Source organism: Neltuma alba, unplaced genomic scaffold (assembly GCF_004799145.2).
Source record: "Neltuma alba isolate B1F8T4 unplaced genomic scaffold, ASM479914v2 tig00004803_pilon, whole genome shotgun sequence".
Lineage (NCBI taxonomy): Eukaryota > Viridiplantae > Streptophyta > Magnoliopsida > Fabales > Fabaceae > Neltuma > Neltuma alba.
Window position 1 is genome coordinate 50,653 of NW_021633865.1, and position 23,540 is coordinate 74,192.

Sequence of the window (23,540 nt, forward strand, 5' to 3'; positions counted from 1 at the left end):
TAATTTAAATAATCTAGACTTCTCAAAACCCAAAAACCTTGCAAAATCTAATGTTCACATTCGCACATTTCTTATAGAGAACAGAAAACCCTTATAAACTATGTAAATTTTCTCATAAGTTTATTCAATGTTTTGAATTATAATCCTTTTTGTTAAACGAAAAATAAAAGAATCAAATGCAATTTAAATAGCTAAATACAATTGCAATGAAAAAAATGTAAGAAAAAGGAAAATACCTCAAGACATAAAAATGTAGAGACTTCATATATTAATATAACAAACATAGAATTATGGCCATTTTAAGATATGACATGTTTCATAGACAAAGTAAACTAAAGGATAAAAGAAATGGTAACTAAAACTTCCATATAAAGATCATTTAACTAGTGGTGCATCTCTAACATCTTAGGTAAATGTGACCTTATCTTTTTCAATGAGACCACAACATCTGTCATCATAATTCGTGCCTTAGGTAATTCAATACAACAACTTAATGCCAACTCAAAAATTGATGATATTTGTGGTAATATATTGTTGATATTTGGATCCCCTTCACGTAGCAAATTGACATCTAGAATATTGATAATTGAATGTGGTGTTGATTTGCTGACCCACTCTTTCAAACCAAGACCTTCAACAAACAGTTCATCAGTTGGCTTCTTCCTTGTAAACATCTCCATTAGCATGATACCATAGCTATACACATCTCCCTTGAAAGAAACCGCTCCTTTTGATCCATACTCTATATGTCAAAAGAGAATATAAGGTTTGCCATTAAACTTTTCTTTTATATGGCGAATACAAATCCTCGCTTATAGGAATGGAAAATGCATATCAATGATTGTATAATATAAAATTTCACATAGAATGATAAAAAGCCAACATAATTGGACTAGAATGTTATCATTAAACCATTACCTGGTGCCATATAGCCAATTGTAGCCATTGTTTTTGTGTAAGTTTCCAATTGTCCTTCACCTAATAGTTTAGCTATACCAAAATCACTTAGATGAGCCACCATATCTTCATCCAACAAAACATTACTTGGTTTTATGTCACAATGAACAATCGGAGTAGAAGTACCATGATGAAGATACTCTAATGCAACTGCCACATCAACCATTATATTCAATCTTTGTAGGATATCTAAATAGTAGTTATGAGAGTACAACCATCTATCAAGACTTCCATTGGACATGAATTCCATGATTAGAGACTTGAAATGATCATTTGAGCAACTACTAATAATCTTGATGAGATTACGGTGGCGTAAATTGCACATGGCAGCACATTCAATATCAAAACTTCTCAATGCTTCTTCCATGTCTATGTTAAATACTTTGACAGCAACAATCTTTTCATTTAGAAGAACTGCTTTGTATACTGATCCAAAACTTCCAGAGCCAAGAAGATTACTTTCATCATATCCATTTGTTCCCTGTAGAAGCTCATAATAAGATATCCTAGGTGGTGCATCTAAATTTGTTAAATCCCTTCGTGTTGCATAGTTAGCATCATCTCTGTTATGCTTTAGAAAGACAATGCCTATAACAACCAAAATGACAACCATGATAGGTACTAAGCATTTTATAACCAGTATCACTTTATTTAATATGTGCTTGTTTCCTCTCCTACATGGTTGGACTTGTAGTTGGGGTTTTCCACAGAGGTCTTTATTCATTGTAAAAGATTGAGCAGTAAAATTTTGAAAAGGACCACCATTTGGAATTTCTCCATCCAATAAATTGTAGGAAAGATTGATGTATTTAAGATTGAGTAATGACTCTAAGGACTTTGGAATCACACCAGACAAATAATTATGGGAAAGATCCATAGACTCTATGCTTATCATGCTGCTAAATGATTTAGGAATAGACCCTCGTAATTTGTTGTGAGCCAAAGAGAGGGTTAGCAAGTTTTGCAAACCACCCATAGTTGCAGGAATGCTTCCTGAAATTTGGTTTCTTGACAAGTTCAATAGTATAATTGCTCCCAAGTTTGATACCTCTGGTGAAATTGATCCACTCAATGCATTGGAGGATATGTCTAAAATCAAAATATCTTTAAGACTCCAAAGAGAATAGGGCATATGAGAAATCAATTTGTTGAAGCTAAAATTCAAGTTTCGCAAAGAAGTATTCCCGAGACATCTGGGAACCACTCCTGAAAACATGTTGTTAGCAAGATCCAACTCACTTAGACTTTTGAGCAGGCAAAGTTCGTCTATAATGGCACCTTGCAATCTGTTGTTGCTGAGACTTAAACGTTGAAGCTTATGTAAGTTTCTGATTGTGTTTGGAATCAATCCATTCAAATCATTCCCATTCAAAGTTAAGTCGAACAAGTTTGTTAAATTTCCAATGACATTGGGTATAGCTCCGTTAAATTTATTCAATGATAAATCTAACCTAATGAGCTTAGAAACATTTGATATGGTGTTTGGAATTTGTCCAATCAGCTCATTTTGAGACAGTAGTAATTGCTCCAAGTTGGGAAGGCCAATCCCTAAATATGATGGGAGAACACCAGAGAGGGAGTTATTGCCAAGGTGTAAGTGTTTCAATGTTGAAATGGAGAATACACTGAAAGGAATAGGTCCGCTCAAATGATTTGATCCCAAATCTAAGACTTCAAGTTTAACAAGACTGCCTATGTCCTTGGGTATAAAACCTGAAAAAAAAAAAAAACCTGATCTGTAAAAAGAAACAGAAACAGGTAATAGTGTTTGCAGATAACATGGAAAAATACACCTCTCTTGCTAATCCCAAGACTTTAATATTTGTGGATGTTGAAATGTTGAATATATTAAACGCCTTTCGAATTAAAAGGAGTAAGTCTGACACATTAAGTTTATCGAGTTAGCCTATGCTTTATGTGCAAAACTTGCCCATAAAAAAATTGATGGTAATCATGACTTCCATATAGCCTTGATAAGAAAATAAACAAATAAATTTGTTTTCATCATTTCTCGAGTTTTTGTAAAATTTTTGAAGTAAAAAAATTAAGAAAATCATAAACTACCTTGAGATGCCATGGTCCTAGAATATTTATTTCAAAGTTACAGTTTCCATGTTGTGATTATTAGATAGTGGTTTAATAGGATATCAATAAATTTATGAAATAGAAAAGAAACAATTGAAAATTTGACAAAAGAAAATTAAATAGGATATGTATTCTTTAAATAAAGTACGAGAAAAAAAGCAGAAAATCGACCACAGAATGTGCTAGTGCGTGTACGTAACATGTGAGCTCATATGTATATATATGATGTTTAGCATTTATAATGAACAGAGTATAAATCATATGGTACAGAGTACTTAAATATTATATTTTGTGGAAAACAAAATGTCGTTTTAAATTTACTCTATTAAAGAAAATGATTAAAGGAAAAAAATAAAAGTAAGACATAATAATATCATGATTGTAAAAGGTTGGCATCCAAATATAACTGAATAGCAACAACTGGTTGTAAAAAGACTGAATAGACTTATAAGAAGAAAACTAAAACAGATCACATTATTTGGAAAGGGAGAAATCAAATTTCTTATAACATCAAATTGCATGCCTTCTAGTAATTGCATGAGAGTCTGTTAAGTTTAACTATATCATTTTTTCGGTGCGTTGCCAATTAATCTGCTTTTTCAGTAATTTATCTCTCCAAGAATTTTGTGTTCATACTTTACTCGACTGGGCTAAAACAGAATTTTTTGCCCATTTAAACAAAAATGAATTTAAATGAAGAAATTTACTTACTTATTGAACAATTGAAAATATCCCGTATTATTGTTCATCAGTTTGAGTTATATTTAAATTTTTTATTTAATTTTTATATTATAGTTTTTACTTGATTTTTACACTTATTTAAATAAATTTTTTGTTTCAATGATAGAATTATTACCATACATACATATGCGTGCACGTGCACACACAGGCTTCGAATTTGAGTTTACTTTGACATTAAATTTACTCTATTATACAAAAACTATCAAATGTGATGAACAATGATATGTTTAAGAATAATTCTAAAACTGACGTTAAATATATTAAAAAAATTTCAAATAATATTCATTTCAACCCAAAAGAATTCTTTGGATATCTGAATCGACGATAGTGAGATTTTCTCTTGGTAGAACAAGAGCAATCTTTAATATGGAACAAAATTATTTTTTATTTGTTTAAGTCTTTGTAAAAATTTTGAAATAATAAAAATTAAGAAAATCATAATTAGAATTAGTGTAGAATGACTTATGTATTTTTTTTTAATTGTTATACTGTAATTGTTGAATAAATATTTAATTTAGAATCAATGAATTCAAAAATAAAAAATATATAAATAGAAGTTAAACAGATAAAGAATTTACTATGGAATAAAGAGAGAGAAGTAGTGCACATGTTGATTTTGGACGCACCCTTGTACGCACACATATGCATGCTGCATACGTTCTCCGTTATGTTGACTTTGTGCACTTTTGTAATTTCATATTTAATAATTATTCAAAAGTTATTATATGAAAAAATTTCATGGCAAAAGCCTTATTTAATTTCACACTTAATTGACCATGGAACGGTTTCTCTTTAAATCCAACTAAATTCAAATGATGAGATTTAATTACTTGGCTGACTAATAAAAACATGTTGTGTTTTGGTTCTTTAGTATTAGTTTAAATTTGGTTGAAGAAGGTAAGGTTGAAGAGAGGATTAGGGGAGGAAGTGGATTGCAATCAAGTGAGAGAAGAAAGTTGTGTTTTGAAAGTGATCCTATTGAATCGGTGGAGAACAAGCAAACTCTCAAAAACAAGAGAGGTAGTGGTAGTACTAATCTAATTAAATGCAAAATGAGAAGGGAAGATAGGAGAAGAGGAGCAAGGAGTCAAGGAGTTTCTGATTTAGTAGAAATGGAGACAATGGAGAACGTTTTGAGTCAAAATATGATGAATTGTGCTGAAGGTCTTAGTGGCTGGCCTAAAAGCCACTAAGAGGCCATGAAGACCCCAGCATGGAACTGTCAAGGTCTGGGAAGAACCTTAACAATTATGAAGTTAAAGGAGGAATTTTTCAAACACAGACCTTCTATAATCTTCCTAATATGGAAACAAAAATGAAGAAAGCAAAGATTGGTAGAATTAAAGAGATGTGTAGAATGGAGGAGGAATTTTATGTGGAGCCAATGCGAAAGGGAGATGGTTTGGCTCTGTGGTGGATGAGAGATCTGACTGTTAATATTTGTTCAAGGTTGAAGAATTTAATTCATGCTTCTCTGGAGTCTTCAGTGACTCATGTCCCAAAGTACGCAACATTTGTTTGTGGTGCACAACTAGATGGGGGAAATAGGTTGGTTTGGGATGGGATGAGGAGGATAGCAGGAAGGATTAACAAGTCTTGGCTTTCCATTGGATATTTTAATGATGTGGTATCAAGTAATGAGAAGTGCGGATCATTACCGGTAGATATAAGAAGGGTTTTGAATTTCCAGTGCATGCTTTTAGATTGTCAATTAGTGGATTTGGGTTATCAAGGCTCAAATTTCTCTTGGAGTAATAAGCGGTGAGATGAAGGGCATGTGAAAGAACGAATTTACATAGTAGTTGGAAATATGGATTTTAGGGGTGAATTCCAAAACGCTGTGTTGATTCATGTGGATCCAGTGGGTTCAGATCATCAGTTGTTAGTTTTTGAATGTGACTATAAATATAACAAAATTCCAAAAGTGTTGAGGTTCAAAGTTTTCTGGGCTGAACATGATGCATTTCTTTCTGTTATAAAGAAGGGATGGTGGTCTGAGGGAAATGATAGTAGTTGTGTGGATATGTTGGTGGAAAGTTTGAACAACTGTAGGGAATTGAAGTACGATTAAGTGGGGAAAAAGAGGTTTTTCCTAATGCCAGAAAAGTGGTAGAGCAACTTACTGCTCAGTTAGCTGAATAATATGCTTATGATGGAAAGAAGGACGGAAGCTGAATCTTTACGGAAGCAGTTTGAAGAGGCTTGGGATATGGAAGAGAAGTTTTGGTGGCAGAGATCAAGGGTTAGTTGGCTTCAAACAGGTGACAGAAATTCAAAATTCTTTCATTCTTGTACAATGCAGAGAAGAATGAAGAATAAAGCGCTTAGATTGAGAGGGAATAATGGTAACTGGTTAGAAGAAGAGAAAGAAAGAAATGATGCTTTTGTAGACTTTTACATGAAGCTTTTTGCATTAGAGGGGAGCCGTGACATGGAGGAGGCTCTTTCTCATGTTAACAAGGTTGAGTTATAGGAGCAGAACGAAAGATTATAGGCAAAGGTCACTGTAGAGGAAATGAAATCTGCTTCTTATAAATTGAATGGCTACAAAACTCTGGATCCTTATGTTATTCAGGTATGTTCTATCAATCTACTTGGGGGTGGTGAGTATGGAAGTGGTTGATATGGTTTGTGATTTTATTTTATTTTTCAAAACACTACAAGTTTAAGAAAGTTGAATTGTACAAATGTGGTCCTCCTAGCCAAAGTAGACCATGCTGAGAATGTGGGATAGTTTAGACATATAGGGCTTTGCAATTTTGTTTATAAAATTGTTTCAAAGCTCCTGGCAAAATAGGTTGAGGAGACTGTTAATGAGAATTATTTCTGAACATCAAAGAGCACTTGTAGCTAAAAGACTGATTCAAGGTAACACTTTGATAGCCCAGGAAGCTTTCCATTACTTGAAAAATAAAAAGGGAAGAAAAATGTAAATGACTGTTAAAATAGATATGAATAAAGCATATGATAGGCTTGATTGGTGTTTTGTGGAAGAAGTAATGAGGAAAATGGGTTTTGGAGAGAAATGAATAGCAGGGTTTACGGAATGATAGCCTAAAATATTATGCTAGAGGATTGCCATTTCATTGCTATCACTTGTTAATTTTCATATTTCATTTCACTCATACCATTTTTATACTTGTTAATTTTCATATTTCACTTCATTGATACCATTTTTATAAACTAAAAACCCAAAATTTTTTTACTCTTATTGCATCTTTCTAAAATTTGCCAAATAGTTAATTAAAAAGAAAATCAATCATTTTCCAAGTCAATCCTCTAGAGTTTGCATACTTAGTTACTCAGGAATTTTTAGAGACTCCTTAAAATGAATATAACCTGGATTGTGCACTATATTGTCTTAATTCAGTTGATTTTGAAACGGACCTAAGATGACTAACGGTTCATTCTTCAATGGCAAGGTTCTGGAAGGATCAGAGGGAACAAGAAGGTAGAATACACTAGAAATCTTGGAAATCACTGAGGTTGGCTAAAAGTGAAGGTGGAATGGGTTTCAAAAATTAGAGTTGTTTAACAAAGCTCTCCTTGCTAATACTAGATGGAGGTTGGTCCAAAATCCAGATGCTTTATGGTGTAGGATTTTGAAAGGTTTTTATTTTTCCGATAGTATTTTTTGCAGGCAAAGTAAGGTTGTAGATCTTCTTGGGGTTGGTTCAGCATCTTAGAAGGAACAGGTTTAACAGAAAAAGATCTTTGTTAGAGAGTAGGGACTGGAGAGAGGATCAGAGTTTTTGTTGACAATTGGACTCCTGAAGCTACTGGGTATGCATTGGCTTCCAGAGATTTGGATGAAGAAAAAAAGAGTTTGACTATGAAGAGCTTAATCAGAAATAATTATTGGTGTTTTGAAGGAACGAAAGATTGGTTCAGTGATGAAGATAAAGTTCTCATTAACTCTATTAATATTCCTAGATCGAATTTGGCAGATAAATGTCTTTGGATGATGAGTAGAGATGATAATTACTCTGTGAAGTTGGGGTATAGGGTAGCTTTGGGTAGAGAAGATGGTGGAATTGTGAAGCTGTGAAGATGTCATGCTAAACTGCGGAATTGGTCTTTGTCTTTGGTTTGTCGCAAGGGCAATAGAGCTGTTGATTGTTTGCAGCAGAGGTTTTGAAAGAAGTGCCACAAGGATGGTTTTCTGAACCACCACCCTCTTTCTATTTCATGTTCTGCAGCATGATCTTGAGCTTTCTAATTACTACTCTTTGGCTAAGACCGGTATTGGCTAATTACTAGTTGCTTGTTGTTCTTTATTAAGACCGGTATTGGTCATTTTGAGTGCATGCTTTCTTTGGTAAGTTGTGTGTTAGGTTGTAACCGCTAAGATTTTTTTTTTTTTCTTTCAGTGTGCGCTTTGGCTTCTGCTTTTAGTTTTTTGCGCATGGCCAATAAATTATGTGTTGCCTATGGCATTAAACTACTTGTTCGGCAAGTATTATGTGAAAAACTTTAACTTGGAAAGATTTGTTTAATTTCACAATGTGCAGAACAGTTCTTCTATTTGTTGAACAATTAAAATATCTGATATTATTCTTCATCAGTTTGAGTTATATTTTAATTTTTATTTGATTTCTGTATTATAAATTGTAATTGATTTTTCTATCTATTTTAAAAAAATATTTGGTTTATTTCAAATTTTTAATTCATATGCTGCGATTTTTTAAGAAAAACATCAATATAATTTTAATCTTATTTAAATGATGGAGTTGTTACCGTGTGTTTTTGTGTGTGTAGAATTAAGAAATTATCAAATATCATACAGAAATTAAGAAAATCATAAATTATAATTAAGGTGAAGTGGAAGTCTTTGTAAAAAATTGTAAATGAAAAAATTAAGAAAATCATAAATTATAATTAAGGTAGAATGACTAGTATTTCTTTTGAAAAATAAAAGTTTTGCACTGTAATTAATGAATAAGCATTTAATTTGAAATGAACGAATTTGAAAAATAAAAAATTGAAAAAGAAGCATAAGGGATGAAAAAAATGAACTCTACAATAGAAAGGGAATAAAATAAAATTAAAGTTGCTAGGAAACAGATAAGATCTTAAAACAAAAAAAACAAAAGTACTGGCATATAATAAGTATGTATGTCCATCTGTTCATGATTGGGATTTCAGATAAAAGCAAAATCTCATTTTAGAAAAAAATATTAAATAGAAAAGAAAACATATAAGTAGGCGCATACCTGTAAATGAGTTAATATCCAAAAATAATTCTTTTAAAGATGTGCAGTTGCTTATTGATTGTGAAATGCTTCCCTCTAATTGATTGCTGTGAACATCAAGGACTTCAAGCATAGAGAGTTGATGACACATTTCTTTTGACAAATTACCCGTTAAATGATTGTTGCCAAAGTTAACAAGTGTTAAAGAAGGCATGTTCCACAGAGATGAAGGAATTTCACCTATAAATAAATACAAAATATTTGTTAATTATTTGGTAGTATGGCAAGCATGTTACTAATAAATTCACAAGTACACGAGCATATAAATACTACATGGAATTTTGGTAATTAGGTGCTTAAAATGAATAGAAAATAATTTAGTTTTTGTTGGACATTAAATTTCTTTCAAAGAAGAATTGTTGAAGATCATAGACTATGGAATTAATCTCACCTTATCTGAAATGAACATCCAAAGCATTTGAAAAGGCTCTAACTTTAAAATTTGAGAATTCATCATAGGCCAAAAAAGGGCTGAAATTTTAGTTTTTCTTTAAGAAATTAAGATACTTTTATTTACACATTTTGGAGATAGAGCATAAAATAATTAAGAATGGAATTTCACCAGTTTCAATGTAGAAGTGGATAAGATACGAGTGATATAAATGTTGATCAGAGAATTGGAAGCATCATAAAATCTTTTAAAATACAAGTCCTTTTTAAAATTATATTTTATTTCTCTTTTTAAAGACATTTTGATAATCCATAAAGTTTTTCCGGACTGGTTTTGCAGGGCTTCGTTAGTTTTTTAATGTCTGAAATTATATTTTATTCCTCTTTTCAAGGATTTCTATTATGAATGCAAACTTAGTTAGCTTCTTATGATTTTTTAACATGAATGAAAAAAATCAAAAACAAAATCTCATTTTAAAATTATTGTTTTATTCGAGATATGAAAACAAAAACAAAAACACACAACGTGGTCTAAAGACAATCATATAATTAAAATCTTTACCTTGCAAATTGTTGTCGCGAAGAATAAGGATTTCAAGGTTTGTCAAATTTCCAATCTCACTTGGAATGACTCCTGGACAAAGTATTATGAAGCCATTTTATTGATCAAAGTATACAATTGATGTGGTAGATATCAAGTGGTCCCATCAGTCCATGATCTTATTACCTTTTCTTTATTTTGGCATTGTAATATTGTTTGCATATAATATACATAAATAATAAAGAAACTTCACGTGTCTTACGTACTAATTTCAAAAACTTGAACATGTGTGCTATACTCAGGAATTCATGCATAAATATTAAAAAGGGAAAAGGCAAATTTCGTCTCAAATTTCTTACCTTTTAATATTGCAAATGAGTACATTAAGTTTAAATATATAACTTTTATGCATTGCCAATTAATCATGTATGGCATAAAGCATTAGACTACTTTTTCAGCAATTTATCTCTGCATGAAGGAATTTTTTTGTTTTTTGTTTTTGGGTGCAGTTTTAGTGAGAAATTATTAAGTATACTTTGCTGAACGAAAAAGTTTCACATAATGTTTAATGAGCCCGCATTGTTTTATGTAATTCCACCTGCTTTCTCCCTGATGTTGGTTTTTCATACTACTTTTAAATTTCAAAGTAAAATAATTATTAAGAAATTATTAGTGGATTTTTTTGTTGAAAAGATTTAGCTAATTTTATAAAGAATTGAACAAACTAAATAGTTCCACTTCAATATGAATGACTTAAATTAATACAATTTAATTATTTATCAGACTATTTAAAACATCTCGCATTCGCCAAAAGTATCAGCTCACCGTAGAGAGAAGTATCTAGAGAGAGAAAGTTAGTGAGAGAAAGTTTGAGGTGTTCCCATGATTTCTAACAAGAACTCATCCCAGAAACAACCCCCCAATTGTCCTAGTGATGGTGGTGGGGGAAGTGAACAGGGGAATAAGCACGACCCGAGAACAAACGAGAACAAGGAAGAGAGGATGGCTTTGACTGGTAACCCAGAAAGGAATATGGTGATGGAAGAGCAAAATAGAGCGGAGTCAAGAGGTAAAGTGGCCAAAAACCAGGGAATGTTTATGGGAGAAATCTCACTAAAGCTAAGGGAAGAGGAATGGATGCTACCAGAGGTCTCGGCAATAGAACAAGAGCAACCTAAACAAGTCTCGTATAGAGATATACTAAAACCTAAGGTGGATGGAGGGAAGGAACGCTCAGAGAAACATTGAGAAGAGGAACCCTGGGATGGGAGCTTGCTTATTGGTCCGGATGATGACTTAAGCAAAGAGTTACTATCACAGATATGGAAAAAAAAAAACCAAGAATAGAATCTATAGAACAAGAGAAATGAAGACTGGAAAGGAAATGGGAAAACACACTCATTGTGAAGCTTGCGGGGGAACCCATGGGATTCATGTAGCTAAGAAGGAAAGTACAAGCCCTCTAGAGCAAGACTAGTTTAGTGGAGCTCAATGACATTGGTAATGAATATATGCTGGCTACCTTCAAGGAGCTCGATGACTTTTACTATGCTCTGGAAGGGGGCCCTTGGCTGATATCAAACCAGTATCTCATTGTGCAAACATGGAAGCGAAACTTTAACCCATGGAAGGAGAAGTTGAACTGGGTAGCTGTGTGGGTAAGACTCCCAGGTCTTCCAGGTGACTAATATGATAGAAAGTTTTTCTACCATTTAGGGAACAAGATTGGGAAGGCCATCAGAGTTGATGAAATGACTCTAACAAGAGCCAGAACAATGTATGCAAGGATATGTGTCTAGGTGGATCTAGAAGCCCCTCTGATGCCTTCTTATTCAATAGATGAGAATGAGCTAAAAATTGAATATGAAGGCCTACAATTAATCTGTTTCAATTGTGGCAAATTTGGCTATGAAATGGAGCACTACCCGTTTAAAGAGAACAAAGGAAGGTAACCAAGACAATGGGAAAAATCCGATGAGAAACAGTGAGAAGGAGGAAGCCGAAGTTAGCGAAAAGGTGATGGAAAAGTCAGAGGCGATGTATGGGGAGTGGATGGTTGCTCAAAATCCGAGGAAAGGGAGAAGACCCCTGAACAAAGAGAAAAAAGTCGCAGAAGTATAGCAGAAAAGTGGACAACCAAGGTCCAATATAGGAGTGAGCTCACGCTTTAGGGTCTAAGTGTAGAGGGGGAGAGAATGGAAGAGGAAGTGCAAGAAACACGACAAAGAAAGCCTTTGAGAGACCTATCAAATAAGGAGAAGGAATAGGGGGAGAGAAGTAAAGGTGCATAAAACAAGAAAAAAGGAGAGGAAAAGTTGATAAGAAAGGTGTAGAATGGAAAAGGGGAGAGAAAGGGAGAGACACCTACTGAGGAGGGAAAGGACATCAGGAAAGCGGAAGAGAAGAATGTCAGGAAAATTCAATCTGTGGGGACAAGCAGAGTGGGCCAGATAGAGAAAGAATGAGAGGACATAGGAGAAAAGAGAAATGTGGGTCAAGACAAACGTAGGCTTAGTGGGCTAAGGGAGAAGGCAGAGAGTGTTGAGATGGAAGGAGTAGAACAATTAACTATGGGCTAAGAAATAATTAATGATGAAGGGGGATTTAATAGACCAAGACTATAGGAGAACATTGTGGAACACTTTCTTCATAGTTTATCGAACCATTTGAGTGCGATAATAGAAGTGGATGAAGATAAGCCACCAGATTCTGATAAAGGAGGTGAGTGGGTGGGCCTGTCAGAAGTGGAGTATATGGTTAGACAACATGATATGGAACTAAAACACAATGATTGCAGCACTCATAAAGGGAAGACTGGCCAGTCAAACTTGGCTTTGGCTATCAGGTACTAATTGATTCATTGGGAAGTGTTTTATTGTTGTGAAGATTTATTTATGATAATTACTTGGAATGTGAGGGGAGTAGCTGGTAGAGACTCCGGGTATGCTCTGAAAAAATAGAAAAGGAGATATAAGCCAAAAAATGTAGTGCTTGTGTGGAAACTAGGTGTGGTGGAGAAAAAGCCCAAAAAGTGATAAAACACTTGGGCTTCAAAAACCAATTAATTAAGGAGGCGTGTGGAATGTTTGGTGGCATATAGATCCTTGGGGATGAAGAAGAAATTAAAATTTCCACACTAAGGAGTAATAAACAATATATTCACTGCTTGATTCAGGGATAGGGGAATAGGCTTTGGATGTTTACAGCTGTTTATGCCAGTCCACGAGTGATAAAGAGGAAAAGTCTTTAGGAGGAGTTGAAGGAGATGTCTCAAACCATGTCCATTCCTTAGCTTTTGGTAAGTCATTTTAATGACATAAGATCAAAGGAGGAATAGCGGAGGGAGAAATGTGAACCGCAATAAATAATGTAAAAGGTTCAACAAGAATATAGAAGCTTATAACCTGATTGAAGTAGGGTCAGAGGACCTAAATACACCTGGAGGGGGCCAATTATTAATCATACGAGAAGAATGTATAAGAGATTAGATAGGGCCCTTTGTAATGTTGAGTGGAGGAAATCCTTTAACGAAGCTCGTATGTAGGTTGGGTCACAAATTCAATCAGACCACCATCCACTATTGATCCACCTTTCTGTGGTTAAGGGTTCAAAGGAGGCAAGACCCTTCAGGTTTGAGGTAGTTTGGTTGCAGCATTCTGAGTTTAAAAAGCTACTAGTAACAACTTGGGAGAGGATAGGAGAAGTACGATAAACTTTGCAAGAATTAGAACTCAGACTGAAAGAGTGGAATAAGTTTGTGTTTAGGCATATAGGGAGGAAAAAGAAAGAGTTGACGAGGAGAATTGACGGGATCCAGTGGTTCCTTCAAAAATAGCGAAGTAGATATTTGGAGGATCCAGATTACCAATTGAGAGATGAACTACCGAAATATTAGCAAGAGAGGAGTTGTTATGGTTCTAAAAAGCCCGCACAAGATGGATCAACGATGGGGACCGAAACACCTCATTTTATCATGCTAAAACAACCATTAGAAGAAGGAAGAATCATGTTCATTTGTTAAAGCACAGATGGGAAAGTATCAAAGAAGAAGAGAAAGAAGAATTGGAGGGACTGGTGTAGGATGAGGAAATTAAGGAAGCAATGTTTTCAATTGGGAGATTTAAAGCTCCGGGTGAAGATAGGTATCCGACTATTCTCTTTCAACAAAATTGGGAGATTGTGGGAAGCTGTGTGTGCAACTTCATTAAGGAGGCATAGACTGAACTTGAAAAGATCAGAGAGATGAATAAGACATAAGTATCCCTGATCTTGAAGCTTAATGCACTAGAAAAAGTGAACTAATTCAGACCTATCTCAGTTTGTAATGTGACTTACAAGTGCATTATGAAGATTATGGTAAAAAGGCTCAAAAACCTCAAGCCAAATTTGGTTTCTCCTCACCAAGTGAGCTTTGTACCAAGGCAAAACATTCGTGACAACATTATCATAGTGAATGAAATGATACATTCCACGAGAAGACAAAAAGGGAAGAAAGGATTCATGGCAATAAAAATTAATCTTGAGAAGGCCTATAACAGGATAAGTTGGCATTTCATGGAAAATGTTCTGAATGAGATAAATTGTTCAGCAAAAATGAAGAGTAGAATAGTGAGATGCATAAACATGACCTCTATGAGAGTACTATGGCATGGTGAAAAACTAGAAGAGTTCACTCCTTCTCGAGGATCCAGACGAGGAGATCCTCTCTCGTCATACCTCTTTGTTTTTGGCATGGAAAAACTTACACACCTCATTGTTGACACCCATAGTGAGAAAAAATGGAGAGGAATGAGAGCGGGACAGAAAGGTCCAATAATAACCCATATGATGTTTGCTGATAATCTTGTTTTTTTTACAGAGGTGGAGACTAACCAAATGAAAACAATTATGAGATGCTTGCAAGTGTTTGGAAGGATATTAGGGCATAGAGTGAGCAACAAGAAAACTCAAATATACTTTGCACCTAATGTTTCACGGCATACTAGAAGGGAAATTTATAGAATCAGCCAATTTAAAGAAGTGGAAGACCTGGGCAAATATTTAGGGGCAGAAATTTCATTCCCACATTATAGAAGGAATATAAAAATGTGGTTGAAAGGGTGAGGAAGAGATTAAGCATATGGAAAGCTTCAAATCTTTCTATGGCTAGCAGGATTACCTTGGTGAGATCCGTGACGAGTTCAATGGCTCTCTATCCAATGCAACACGATCGCATCCCACAAGGAGTCATTGAAGAACTCAAGTAGGAGTAGAGGAAATTCATATGGGGAGAACAAGGGGGCAAGAAGAAATGGTATGCTATAGGATGGGAACAAATGTTTAAGGCAAAGGAAGAAGGAGGAATGGGGATTCAATCTTTGAAAATTATGAGTGACTCCTTCCTCCTAAAACTGTTATGGAAAATACAGAACCCACCAGAGGATCCGTGGGTACGAGTACTAAGAGGGAAGTATGAGAGAAAGGAACAAGAAGAGCGAAAAATTACAACTAAGACAAGCGACTCTCATCTGTGGAAGGAATTAGCAAAACTGGAGGAGACGTTTAGAGAAAACTTAGAAATGACAATAAGAAGTGGGAATCAAACGAGTGTTTGGTTTGACAGATGGATTCCCTGTGAAGGAAAATTGATCAAGTGGGTGGGGAATGTAGGGGGAACTGATAAAAGCCTGAAAGTGAGGGATTTAATAAGAGAGGATGGAAACTGGAACCTGCAATATTTAGAAATCATGGTACATCCTGCAATAATACCAAAGATTCAAGTTATGGCCCCCCCCCAATGAGAATAGAGGTCAAGATTACCCCAAATGGCTATGCTTGTGGAATGGACATTTTTCAACACACTGCACCTATAAATGGTTGCAAGGAAACGCTTCTATTATGACGCAACGAAGTTGGAAGAAAATTTGGAGGCTGAGAGTACCTGAGAGGACTCGGTGCTTCATGTGGCAAATACAACATAATAGGCTCTTGACAAAACAAAGAACTAGCAAATGGAGAGGAGAACAAGGAAAATGCTTGATCTGTGAATATGAGAGTGAAACGTAGATCCATGCATTGAGGGATTGCTATCAAGTCCAACTGCTTTAGAGGCGGTTTATGCCATTGGAACAACAGGAGGAATTTTTTAATGCTACCGAGGACAAATGGATAAAAAATAATATACGTTGCACTGCACAAATAGAAATGGGACTGGACTGGCCTGAACAGTTTGCTGCTGGTTGTTTTGGAAGTGGAGGAACACAAAGGTCCATGATGGGAACTTTAAAATCCCATAGAACGCTGCAGATTTAATGAAACAATACCTGAAACACTACCATGTTAAAGGAACTTTAATGAGGATGGAGGGAGGAAAGGAAGAGACAGTCATGATTAACTCGAAGATCCCTACGCAAGGCTGGTGCAAGTTAAATACAGATGGTGCAAGACAACAAAATGGCAGAGCAGCGTGTGGAGGCAGAGGGAGTCAAGGGGAATGCTGCATGGCTTCTCTATAAAACTAGGAGAATGTGGATCAGAAATGGCAGAAATGTCGAGAATTCTGGAGGGACCGAAGACTTGCTGGGAATTAGGACTTAAACGTGTAGTAGTGGAAAGCGACGTTCGGATGGTGGTAGAAGAAATTCAGAAGGAGCATACGCTAGAGGAATATAATGGATTAATGAAGGAAGTAAGAGAGTTATTGGGAAGAGAATGGCAACTGAGGTTCAAAGCTATACACAGAGAAGCAAATGCTTGTGTAGACAAAATGGAGCATCAAGCTTTCTTTCATTTCAGACTCAAGGGAAAAGATCTTGGGTAATACCTCCAACAGTATTGGAGGAGCAACTACACAAGGATCTACTGGTTATGGGAACTCCAAGACGAGTTCGACTAGATTAGCATTCTCGGTTGTATTTTGTTTCTGATTAGTTTATCCTTTATTCACCAAAAAAAAAAATCTCGCATTCTCTTTTTTTTTTTTAACCTTTTCTTCTAAACTAGCTCGAGCTCAGCTATGGTTGACTAGTTTCTATTGAATTATTGCATTTAAATTTTTAAATTGAATTCTTTATAATTATTCACAATTGATATTTTATGCTTAGTTTATTTAAATAAATTTCTTGTTTATTGTAATAAATAAGGATAAGCACAACTGCAAACTTTTTTGTCTTTAGTATCAAATAAATTTATCCCACCGTACAAAAACATTTTCAAATATTTTAATTGGAAAGTCCACGTTCATAATCCAAACAGTTGGTTTATAGAATGGATTGAAGGTCGATTCCGGGAAGGGATTGGGGAAAACTGAGGATGAAGATGGTGAATGGGCGGAATGGTTGAGAATTGAAGAGACGGATAAGAGATAGGTAAGGCGCTCATGGGCTTGAGGATAACATAGGGTGTCTCGCCGACATTGACTCGAGCAATGCTGAGAGAGGAGAGAGGGAAGCTGAGAGAGGAGAGAGAAGATGGATGACGTCAACTTAAAATTTAAAATTTGATAAAATTCTAAGCACTATCATGTCCATTTTCTCTAAAAAGAATTTGCTTTTGGAGTGGGCCCATCAGCTTCGCTCATGAAGTCATGATCCTATCTTTCTGTTATTTTGGGATTGCATGAATGAATGAAATGACCAAAACCAAGAAGTATTTGGATTAACTTTCTGGAAGTAATTTTACCATCAATTCATAATTTGATCTTTTAATATTTTGGGATTGTAAATTACTATTTCTTTTTAAACCCTGTCATGGATATGTATATGTATATACAATATTAATAAAATGATGGAAAACAAAATCTCATTTTAACTTTATTCTATTCGAGAAAATGATTTTAAAAAAAAGAATAAAATTATTTTTCATTTGAGAGATAAAAACAAAAACAAAATCACACACACAGTCTAAGACAATCATATAATTAGAATTCTTACCTTGCAAAATGTTCTCGCCAAGCTCAAGGGCTTGGAGGTTTGTCAAATTTCCAAACTCACTTGGAATGATTCCTGGACAAGTTATATATGGCGAAGTCATTTTATTGATCAAAGTATATTAATGATGTGGTAGATTAAGACTAAAATTAAAAAAAAATTGTTTTTCACATTTTAAATATATCAAGTGGTCCCATCAGTTCATGATCTTACCTTTTATATATTTTGGCATTATAATACCAAGCTTAATATAAGTCAAATCCTAGGAATGAACAACATGAATGAATGAAAATATCTAAAAAGGAAAAAAGAAGAAGACAATCATTGTTATTGTGTTATTGTAAATCACTACCTATATTTAAGCCTCCACCATGAATATGTCAAATATTAATGAAAATAAAAGATAAAATCTCATTTTAAATTTATTTTATTATAGAATAATGTTAAAAAAAGAAATAATAATCTCAATGCTTGTAAAAAAGTTGGCATATATTTATTAAATATAAAAATAAAACACTTCATAATACTTTTGTATAATAATGCATAAAGTACATATATAATATAACACTGATAGGTACTAAAAGTTTTATAACTTTAAGAACTTTAAAAAGAAAATAAGGCAGATAATATTGTTCGCACATAAAATATATACAGGTAATGGAAATAAAAAAAAATTCATGGTTCTGGCATACTAATTTCAAAAACTTGAACATTTGTGCTATACTGATTGATCCATGGATAAACATTAATTTTCATACTTCTTTTAATTTTAAAATAAAATAATTATTAGGAAATTATGAGTGGAAAGTTTTATGTTGAAAATAATTATTATTAATTGAAGGTGCTGAATATTTTCACTTCAATATGAATGACTTAAAATATAGTTGAACTAAACATATGAACTAGTGTTTATTAAATTATTGCATTTGAATTTTTAAATTGAATTCTTTATGATTATTCATAATTGATATTTTATACTTAGTTTATTTAAATAAATTTCTTGTTTAATGTAATAACTAAGAAAAAACACCACTTCAAACTTTTCTGTTTTCAGTTTTTTTTTTTAGTATTAAACTTATCCTACCGTACAGAAATTTTCATATATTACTAACTCTGGCATGTCTAAAAATAAGTCAAGAACTCGCCTTAATTATAACAAAGGAATTTCAAGTAATACAATATTAATAAAATGATCTTTTAATATTTTGGGATTGTAAATTACTATTTATATTTAATCCCCATATGGATATGCATATGTAAATACAATAGTAGTATTAATAAAATGATAGAAAACAAAGTCTCATTTTAAATCCACTCTACTAGAGAAAATGATTAAAAAAACAAAACAATAAAAGTAAGATTTCATAATCTCATTGCTTGTGAAGAGGTTGGCATGCAAATATAATTGATTAGCAATAAATGCTTGTAAAAATATTGAATTGAAAGGACTTGTTAAAATAAAAATAAAACAGGTCATAATATTTGCATATAATAATACACATATACAATTTAACAAAAAAAAAATGACAATACTTATATCAAGTTGCTTATATCTATTATCTTAATTTCTCTAATCACACATGACCATATATCTCATTTTTGAAATATTTGGATTTAATAGCATTTAATTATACATCCACATGAAACAAAAAAGGACACATGACTATGTGTGATTGGAGAACTTGACATAATGGATATGAGCAATGACCTAAGTTTTTTCGCCAAAAAAAAAAACTAAACATGTCTTGCTAATATTAGAAATGGAGAAAGCAAACTTCTTATAACCACGAAATTGCATGCGACTCTGTTAAGTTTAACTGCCAATAAATCATGTGCTGCACACAGCCATCTAAATAATATATGTAAATAATAGAAAATAATTTAGTTTTTGTTGGCAAATTATCTATAAATAATACATGGAGTTGTGTTAATTAGAGGCTTAAAATTATTAGGAAATAATTTAGTTTTTATTGGAAAGCAATTTAAAAGGGACTTTTCTAATATCAAAGAACAATTGGAAATTAAAAATTCTTGTAAAGAAGAAATGTTAGAGGCAAATTATGCAATTAATTTCACTTATTTAAAACAAACAACCAAATTATTTATCTTTTGCATTTAAGTTTTTTAAACCCAGTGTACAACAACATAATTTTTCCTGATGCAAATTAGTTAAGAAAAATGGATTGTGTAAAACATATCATGTATACTATAATCTTCACCACTCTTAAAGCAATTTCAGCTAAAACATTTTGCAAACATTATAGAACAAGCATATTACGTATAAGATTACATATAAGATTCCACTTTTATACTATTTATAATGTTTTATCATTTTATAGTATTAGTAGATACTATTTTTCTAATTTTTTAAGATATATTCCCTTTACATATCATAAGAACATATATGAAAGACACAAATGCTGACTAGTTTATTTTTCAATGATTTAATATTTCATTTCAAATGTTGACATAAAAGAATCAAGTTCCATGTCTTTAAAATTAATCTAACAAAAGTATTATTCATTAAATTTGTAACGCAAATTCTTGACTTATCAAATTTAAGACAATCATATAATAATTAAAACTCTTACCTTGCAAGTTGCTGTCGGAAAGATATAGCCTCCGGAGGTTGGTCAGATTTCCGATGTTAATTGGTATGTTTCCTCCGTTGAATTTGTTATACCCCAATTGTAATTTTAATAATTCTGTGCATTGATGCCAAGTGGAGGGTATTTTGCCAGACAAATCATTTCCATCCACAAAAAATATTTGTAGCTTTGGAAGCCCAACACACACATTTATTGGGAGACTTCCAGATAAGTTATTTACTCCAAGTTGGAAGTCTTGTAGCATTGAACTGTTAAATAATGAAGATGGTATAGAACCCACAAGTTCATTATTTCCAAGATACAATTTCTTCAGTTGTGAAAGATCCCCAATCTCATTTGGGATGCTCCCTTCAAATATTAGATGGCAAATAAAAAAAAGAGAGACAGAATGATGTCAGTAATAATTTTTTACTTATAATCAATTATTATAAAAAAACAGACACATTTGTATTTTTCAAAACGCATATAGTAAGTCTTGCATATTTTTGAGAAATAACACGAATTTATTCTAAATGGTAAAACACAAATACAATTATCATTTTCTTTTTTGCTAAAGCATAGGTATCCTTCTATTGGAAGCATCCTATTCAAAGCACCGTCAAGCACTACATGTGGGCACCTCTCCCAATAGGGATTCGAGTTTTGGTTTGTTATGTTGTGAATGACTAACTCCTTCTGTTAGACTCAACCTCTGCTGGTTTCAAAAAGAAATAATAACACTTTCAATTTGGTTGGGCCATTGACCATAGACCAAATAATTTGGACATGTGATTTGTTGAGAAATTTGGATGGCCTAATGTCGGACAACATAATGGGCTATTCCACAAGGCCCATTACACTGTGTTTTCTGCTTCCCTTCAGTTTGTTATTCTGTGATTTAGATTGTTTATCATTGTGATCTTTTTAGATTTTGTGGATTCGTTAATTTAGATTGAGTTCCTTCAATGAAAATTAAAGAAACAAACTAAGAGACACATCAAAATCCAATTGACCCTTACTTTTCATCATGAGACTCCCAGAAAAATAGGTCTTGCAAACTAAAAAAATTTTAAAAAAATAAAATTATTAATTTAGATTATCCAAAACAAAATTAAATGTTTCGAGTATGTTTCTTCTAAGACTTAGTCATTTTGAAAAAAATAAATCCTTCATAAACTTTTTAATGTCTACATTTATTTTCAAAGATTGATGATGAGCCTTTAGATCCTTTTGGACTAATATTCTTTTCCCCAACCATTTTAAAAATTGGATGACGAATTTTTAATTAAAAAAAGAATAGAAAAATTCTGAAAAAATAAAAAAAATACAAAAATTTAAAAAAAAAAAAAAAACAATTGAGACAAGCCTGGATTTCTCTGAAAATACCTAATAAACTGTTAAAAGAAAGATAAGCTAAGGAGTTGTTTGGATCTGAAGTGATAGAAGATTTAAGAGTAAAAAGTGCAGATTTATCAGTACAGTAATGTTTGTCTCTGTCTAGTTAACAAGAGAAAAACAAAAGCTAGATTTTTTTTTTTCATGGCTCGCCTTGCAGAATTATAAAAATAAATATTCCTAAATATATATTTATATATAAACAGATAAAGAGATAAGATATCATTAATGAAACTCAAAAGTACTCCACCCTTTTAATGTCTTGTTGTGGCCCTTAGTATCGAGGCTGAGTTAATTTGTTAATACTGCTAAGATTATTTATCTAAAATCATTTTCAGAGCATTGAATCATCATCTTAATCATTTTAAAAGAGCCACTACCCTTGAATGATATATATATATATATATATATATAAAAATTATTTTTCAGCATGTTGTTTTTTTCCCCTAGATCGATGTGAGACTCATTGACAAATTCGACTGGATTGTCTCTATATTGGAAAAGAAAAATTAAAAACACTTGCAATTAAAAAGAAAATATAGGGGAAAATGAAAAATTAGAAGCTAGAAAAAGCATTGAAATCCCGGATAACCCTTTTTATCATCCTTATCAGGTTATTTTTTATGGGGCTTCTTGTTTAATGATTCAGTATTTTACCGATTTTTGAAGATTTTAATTTTAGGCAAGTTATGACCCTACCTTTACATGTGTGTGAAACTTATAACATGAACTAAATGATCGAGAACAAAATCTCAGTTCAAATTTATTTCTATTCCAGTGAAACAAATTTTGAGTACAAATATTCTATCTACTTCAGTTCTAATTCGTGATTTATTGAAAAGAATATCGATGACTATATTTTTAAAAAAACAAAAACTGATTAGAAATGCGCAAAGACCCAAAAAAATTGGGACTAACCCAAGCACATGATGATTGAGGATTTATATCCTCATAATTAAATAGACTAGTTTTGAACAAACACAAGCATGAACATACCTGACAAATTATTATGAGACAACCAAAGCAACTCAAGCGAAGACAAGTTGGAAACTGTTTGGGGAATTGCTCCTGAAAGTTTGTTCCTTGAAAGTTGTAACTTCTTCAAGTGCTTTAGACTTCCTATCTCTGGTGGAATGGTACCTTCAATGAGATTGGAATTCCAATCTAAAGTCTCTAACCTTGATAGATTGAACAGAGATAATGGAATAAATCCGTTGAGACTGTTATTTTGAAAACTTAAGTGCTCAAGCATAGTTAAATCTCCTATCCATGTTGGAACTTGTCCATGAAAGTCATTATAGCTCAAATTGAGTAGTCTCAATCGACGTAATCGAACCAAGTCTTGTGGGATCTGACCATGAAAGTTGTTTTCATTGAGATCAAGTTCAACAAGGAATGAGAGATTTCCTAGTTGTGGAGATATGGTGCCCTTAAGTTCCATGCTGCTAAGATTCACAGAATGGACCCTTCCATGCCGATTATTGCATGTGATACCAGCCCAGCTGCATGGACTAGAAGAGACAGACCAATTAGCTAAAAAATCATATGGATCAGAGGTGATAAAGGACTTAAGATTAAGAAGTGCAAATTTGTCAGTATTGATGTTTGTATGAATGGAAGCTAAGGTGACTGTAAAGCAAAGAAGCAAGATGATGAGGAAGACAAAGGAGGAAGGTTTTCCCAT

At 33.1% G+C, this 23,540-nt stretch overlaps 1 protein-coding gene across 1 annotated transcript; it reads right to left on the reverse strand.

Annotated features, from left to right (window-relative positions):
* Window positions 1-383: 383 nt before the first annotated feature.
* On the reverse strand, window positions 384-23,540 carry LOC114745772 (probable LRR receptor-like serine/threonine-protein kinase At3g47570). Its single transcript, XM_028933940.1, has 6 exons — window positions 22,853-23,540; window positions 20,465-20,830; window positions 17,877-17,948; window positions 9,988-10,059; window positions 919-2,670; window positions 384-742 (listed from the first exon to the last, which is right to left on the reverse strand). Exons 1-6 carry the CDS (start codon window positions 23,538-23,540, stop codon window positions 384-386), a joined length of 3,309 nt encoding a protein of 1,102 aa, XP_028789773.1.